Source organism: Apis dorsata, unplaced genomic scaffold (genome assembly GCF_000469605.1).
Source record: "Apis dorsata unplaced genomic scaffold, Apis dorsata 1.3 scaffold_52, whole genome shotgun sequence".
NCBI lineage: Eukaryota > Metazoa > Arthropoda > Insecta > Hymenoptera > Apidae > Apis > Apis dorsata.
Genome location: NW_006263353.1, coordinates 3,049,020 through 3,055,210, shown reverse-complemented (window position 1 = coordinate 3,055,210; position 6,191 = coordinate 3,049,020). Strand labels below are relative to the sequence as shown.

General features: G+C 35.8%; 2 protein-coding genes across 2 annotated transcripts in view; one reads left to right on the top strand and one right to left on the bottom strand.

Annotated features, from left to right (window-relative positions):
* The window catches only part of LOC102675674 (sideroflexin-3), a 23,560-nt gene extending 19,144 nt beyond the window's left edge, over positions 1-4,416 (top strand). The window contains exons 2-5 of the mRNA XM_006609323.2: positions 2,638-2,843; positions 2,922-3,098; positions 3,464-3,852; positions 3,939-4,416. Of these exons, the coding sequence (XP_006609386.1) occupies positions 2,692-2,843; positions 2,922-3,098; positions 3,464-3,852; positions 3,939-4,183 (963 nt within the window). The 5' untranslated portion in view covers positions 2,638-2,691 and the 3' untranslated portion in view covers positions 4,184-4,416. The remainder of the gene's footprint in view (positions 1-2,637; positions 2,844-2,921; positions 3,099-3,463; positions 3,853-3,938) is intronic.
* LOC102674110 (39S ribosomal protein L2, mitochondrial) lies at positions 4,404-5,641 on the bottom strand. The gene is made up of 2 exons (XM_006609310.1): positions 5,361-5,641; positions 4,404-5,134 (listed from the first exon to the last, which is right to left on the bottom strand). The coding sequence occupies exons 1-2, from the start codon at positions 5,593-5,595 to the stop codon at positions 4,437-4,439; spliced, it is 933 nt and encodes a 310-aa protein (XP_006609373.1). The 5' UTR covers positions 5,596-5,641; the 3' UTR covers positions 4,404-4,436.
* Positions 5,642-6,191: the final 550 nt, after the last annotated feature.

The following is a 6,191-nucleotide window of genomic DNA, read 5'->3' as shown; positions in this document are numbered from 1 at the left end:
CGGCCTGAATACTGCGTCGTAAAAAACTTGTCCCCTGTAAAAAAAAAAAAAAATATGGATCCGGATTATTGAAAAGAAGAAGCTCAAGAAGTAGAAACGGAATAATTATTACATTTTTAGAATTCTTAATTTTAGAAACTAGAGTATGCTATTTTTTAAAAAGGGATCAAGAAATCAGCAATAATGAACGTGTAAAGAAATTAATTACTTACTTTTGTTTTTTAATTTTCTAGATTCACTTCTACTTACTGTGCATGATAAAATGATCAAATTTTTGAATCCATTTTCAATTCCAATTATCGTGGTTTTATCGAAAATCTTCTTAATTTCACTTTGTGATAAGCAATTAAAAATGAGGCTTGTATCCAGGCAGGATATTCGATAAGACATTGACGTAACTAACTGGTTTGGTGATAACTAATTTTGATTTTTCGTCTTCTAAAAACTCGAGTAAGTATTTCAAATCATCCAAATCATTTGTTTTCATTTGCGAAGAAAAATTTCTATTATTAAGAAAAACATTAAATTATTATTTCGATATTAATTATTTAAAACGCATTTAAACATTTAATATATATATATATATTAAATGTTTAATTTTAACAAAAACTTGGAAAGCTGGTATTAAAGTACACGCTAATATATATTTATAAATATCCTATTTAAGCTTCATCAATTTAATCACCCAAAGTTTTTACCGGTAGAATTAACATTTATGTTTAGACAATAGTGGTGGATGCGCGCATAATCGGCGCATAATGATGCAAATTACAATTTCCGCGTACGTTTTCTTGCCTTTCGTTTTCGATTTCAGTTGCACGGTACGTGCGATGAACAAGTGGGGCAACGTGTGATGAACTGGCTGGTGATCGCAAGCCTTAAAGCTGGCGCGTTTTGACATAATCAAAAAGATTAAAACGTTTAATTACAAATTCCAAGCAGTGATAAATACACACTGTGAACGACCTCGATTCTCGATTAAAGGAAAAATATGAGGCAAAAATATGCTACATGAAAATTGAAACAGGACGGTTCAATAAATGTCCGATAAGACATTTCTGGCCTGGAAAGAACACGTGCTCGCCCCTTTCGGTTATTAATTTTTAACGTTTTCTTCGCCATTTATTTACGCGTTGCGCGGATAAAACGAAGAATCAAACGTGTCGCTCGTGAGCTCGAAATGAAATTCGACAGGAATTTTTACGAATCGGTAAATCATCTGTGAATTAAGAAATAAGAAGTAAGAAAGTACGCGGAATATAGAAGAAAAGTTAATAAAAGAGAAATGGAACGATTGGTGATCGTGAAACGATGAAAAATGGAGGTATTTGGTGTTGTGAGATTTTTTTTTCCAATTGACAAATAATTATTAAGCTTAAACTCGAATTGGATCAACGTGTCGCAATTTGATTAATTAATAAATTAACATTATAAAACCGGGTATGATGAATTTTCATACGGGATTCCCTAAGAAGGCCGCGTCTTCGTTCATTTTTTTAATTATCAAGAAAAGGGATAAGATACTGTCAAAAAAGGACAAATATATCAAAAACTGGACATATATATGTACACATAAAGTTTATCGAATAATTGATTTCAATTTACTGCGATCGATTTTCATTTGTAACGTGGCCATTTACGTTACTACAAAAATCAAATAGAATAAGCAATAAAATTTGATAGATCGTGATTTAAAGGTTAGTAACATAACATTTCATCTAACTGCATCTAGCGTTTATTATATTATCATGTCACGAAATGTAATGTGAATAGGAGTGGGGATATAAATGAAACAAAAAAAACAATATTTCGAGATAAATTTCAAACACCTGTAACCATTACTTGAAACTTGAAACATATTTTTATAGAAGTGACGCGTCACTCCATCTGTTAGAGGGTTGAAGAAACAAAAATTAAGAGTACAATCCTTACCCCTAAGAATTTACTATACCACTCTTCAAAATAATTTCAAAAATTCTTAATCCTCCACTCTCGTTCAAAAAAATACAACAAATAACCTTCTTCCTTCGAACAAACTTTCCAAACAAAAATAAAATTTCAAATTTTGAAAACTAAACTACCACCACCATCTTAAAAAAGAAAAAAAAAAACAAATAACTTTACATACACAATGATTGCTAATTACCATAGTTAAAAAAATCTTTAACTACCTTTCCAACCGAAACAACGAGAATAAAATTTCAACTCGTTCCAAAAAAAAAGAAAAAAATTCTCCAAACTGATCATCGATAAAAGTGTCACCATCTCTTGGCGGAGAAGGTAAGCTGGCGGTCAGTAGTAGGTGGTGGTCGCGCAGGCGTGCGTGCGTTATCGATAATAATTTCGAAGGGGTGAGAAGCAGAGGAGAATAGAGAGAGAGAAGTATCGGGATCGAAAGGTCGAGCAAGCTGGCGATGGGGCGATATCGCGTTGTGCAACGGTTCGATTCAGTCGCCGACTATATGCCTTAAGCGTGTGAGCGTCCTCTCTCGAGGATCAGGCCGTATGAAATCGTCCTCTCGTCTTAGAATCGAGCGCACCGAGCGAGCGGACGTTGGTGGCAAAAAACGTGGTAGGGCCGCGTGGTGGGGGTGCGTGGCCGTGTAGCAGAGGAAACAGACGGAACAGGTGTGAGAGAGCAGCCGGTAGGAGAAGGAACGAGTGGCAGGAGGAGCAGGAGGAGTTGGCAAAATGTCGAAGAGAATCGACATCGACAAACCGTATTGGGATCAGAGCACGTACAAGGGTAGGGCGCTTCACTTTCTAGCTGTAACGAATCCTTTGAATTTGTTTGTCACCGGGAAACAGCTGGAGTATGCACGAGACGTGGTCACCAAATACAGGTAATTAACACGATTTGTCCATTGTATGATGATTGGTTTGTGGCGAATGTGATTGTCGAATTGTATGATATTATTCAGGAAAGGGGAGAGTCTGGCGGAATTGAAAATCACTGAGGACGAGTTGTGGAGATGCAAATACTTGTACGACAGCGCGTTCCATCCCGACACGGGAGAGAAAATGTTCCTGATAGGTCGGATGAGCGCTCAAGTACCCATGAACATGATGATCACCGGCTGTATGTTAACGTTCTACAAGTGCGTATTCGAATTTTTACGTTAATCTATATGAAAATTGGAATAAGAAAATTTAGGTTTATATCGGTTTATATCGTTGTGTTGAATTGATAAACATTTGTCGGACCTTTCACCTTTTGCGAACTATCGAATCACGATTTATATTTGTTTGTTTAATCGTATTACAACGCAGAGATACATAAACATGAGTATAATCAATATGCGAAAAAAAGTTTAATTCAAATTTATCGTGTGTGCAGCATAGATTTGCATTCGTGGAGAGAGATAATAATGCAAATTTTGGAAAAAAAAAAAAAAGAACACGAATTTTTAAATAATTTTTATCACAATTCTTGTTAAAATATTTAATTTTTTTAATCCTTTAGAACAACAACGCATGTCATGTTCTGGCAATGGATGAATCAATCGTTCAACGCTATCGTTAATTATACGAACCGTAGCGGGTCGAGTCCGATTCCCACACACATGATCTTGCAAAGTTACGGTATTGCAACTGGAGGAGCTGTAATAACAGCCCTCAGCCTGAATCGAATATTCCGGAATGCACCACCTCTGGTGTGTCGATTGGTTCCATTCGCAGCAGTGGCCGCTGCCAACTGCGTAAATATTCCTTTCATGAGGATGTCAGAGCTTCAAAATGGTATTGAATTACAAACAGAGAAAGGAATAAAGATTGCAAACAGTAAACGTGCCGCTAAAAGGGCGATTGCCGCTGTTACTCTGTCCCGTGTCCTTATGGCCGTACCGAGCATGAGTAAGTTTTTAAAATATATTGGAAAATATATTTCGAAATTTTCATCATCATTTGTTGAATAATCAATATTTTATGTGTATTTTTAGCATTGGCACCCTTCATAATGAATGCAATTGAACGACGAAAATTATTACGAGGGAAGAAATGGGCTGTCGTACCTATACAAGTTTTAATTTGCGGAATTTGCTTAACATTCGCCACTCCTCTTTGTTGTGCGCTATTCGAGCAACGAGTAGCCATTTCGGTAGACGACCTGGAACCAGATGTACGGGAACAAATACTCTCCAAGTATCCTAATCTTGAAACAGTGTATTACAATAAAGGTCTTTGAACAAAATATAAAAATACTGCCAAAAAAAGCGCGATTGAAAAGATACATCGCAAGAAGAAGCGAATTATAATTGTAATATTTCTATAGAAAGAGAATCGTTAAAGATTCTATCATAATTGAGATACAGATGTAAACATATCCAGTGTTATTCTCTGGTATATATTACAATTACGTGTTGCAACTATGAAAAAAAACTAGCAAGGTGAAATAACGAAGACAATAAAACAGTACAATAATATTTATTGAATGCAATTTAATTTTTGACAATATTAAAACACGATAAATTTAATTCGAGCTTTTCGTATTTTAAATCAGTCATATCTGTCCCAATCATTTGTAATGGAGGTGCAGATTTAATTTTCCGACCGTGTTGACCTGTTTTTCTCTGCCACAGACCGCTTCTCGGTCGATTTCCGAGCTCTCTATTTTTTTGGGCGCTACCAATCGGTATCGTATTATGTTCGATGTTCGACAATCTACCGACTGTTGCCATGCAACTTTCGTGTAAGCTGAATTCCTTCTTGCTTGGCATTTTAACAATTATACGATCAGATCCATCTTTTCTTAATATCGTACCGCACGTTCCGGCGGAATGAATAAGAAAACCACCTAAACCTGGATACTTTTCCACGCAATTGACGATTGTACCTTTAGCTAATGCACCAAGCGGATAACAATCTCCCTCATAAGCTCTGACTGAATTCGGAGGGATAGCTTTATGAGTATGAATTATGTCTCCAACTTTCATATTTTCAGTAGCGAGGATATATTGCATATGACTGCCACCTCCGATCAAAGCCACATTTGACGTTCTGCAACCATCTTTGATTATTGCCAAAACTTTATCTTTCTTTGGAGGTTCATTAAGATCGGTGGGTCCATCTCTGATCCATCTAATCCAATGATATTTGTGTTTAATACCTCCACCGATTCCTTTGGCTACTAATCTTCCTATTTTTAAACATAAATAATATAATGGATGAATAATTTAATGTTAATTCATTATGTGTTGATCGAAATTCTCGCCAGAAAACTATTTTATCAACTGAGAATTTTATTATCAAATGGAAAAAATCCGAATCAAAATATACATTGAAAATTAATTTATCTCGTCAAAATCAACATCATTTATTATATCTCATAGGTATAAAGTAAAAAATTTAAGTAAAATACACACCTGTAACAGGATCTCTGCCTCCTAAATTCGTAACCTTTAAAGGTTCAATTGTGTATTCATTTTTGAAATGTACAATTCTTCTATAGCTCTTCCCTTTGATTCCAGGTTTTGGATTTTTCACTAGATTCCATTGATTTCTATTTGGCTGTATTTGACACGATACCGAAGCAGTTTTATGACAAATTTCTGTAGCGTATTTACCGAAAACGCGACTTATCAACGACATGGTAGACATCTTGATACGAATTGATCACAGCGCCATCATCGCGTCTTAAGACCGAGTTTAAATCGAGCAGTTGTCAATAGATGTCGTCACCAATGCTTCAAACGAATTCTAATTCGTTAGTTTCTGATTTGACTAGTTAACAGAAGTGCGATAGTGCTCTATGTCGAATAAATTTTGAATTTCGCGTTAATTATTGATAAATTTGTTTTAGTGTGGATTGATACTACTAGTGTTACGAAAGTGTGAAGTAGAATGTAGAGTGAGATCTTCTAAAAATCGAGGATCGCCTCACTACACTAAGAAATACGGTCTTCGATGCTTCCTGTCAAGGACAAAGCAATTAGCCAACGATCGAAAATGGAAAGGAAGACGAGAGTCATTTACAACGATGAAAAATAGGGCGTGCCGGATTCATCAGGTACGTTACCGAGGCCATTATATTTATACGAAAGATAAAACACCGTTATTGGAAATCAATAAATGATTTTCCGTGCTGACGAGCAATGCATCGCCGTTTCATGCTAAATTTTCACCGGTGCATAAATATAAAATGCATTATCGCCGGTGCACGTTAAATCTCTCCCGTACACGGGAAAAAGTGCGAG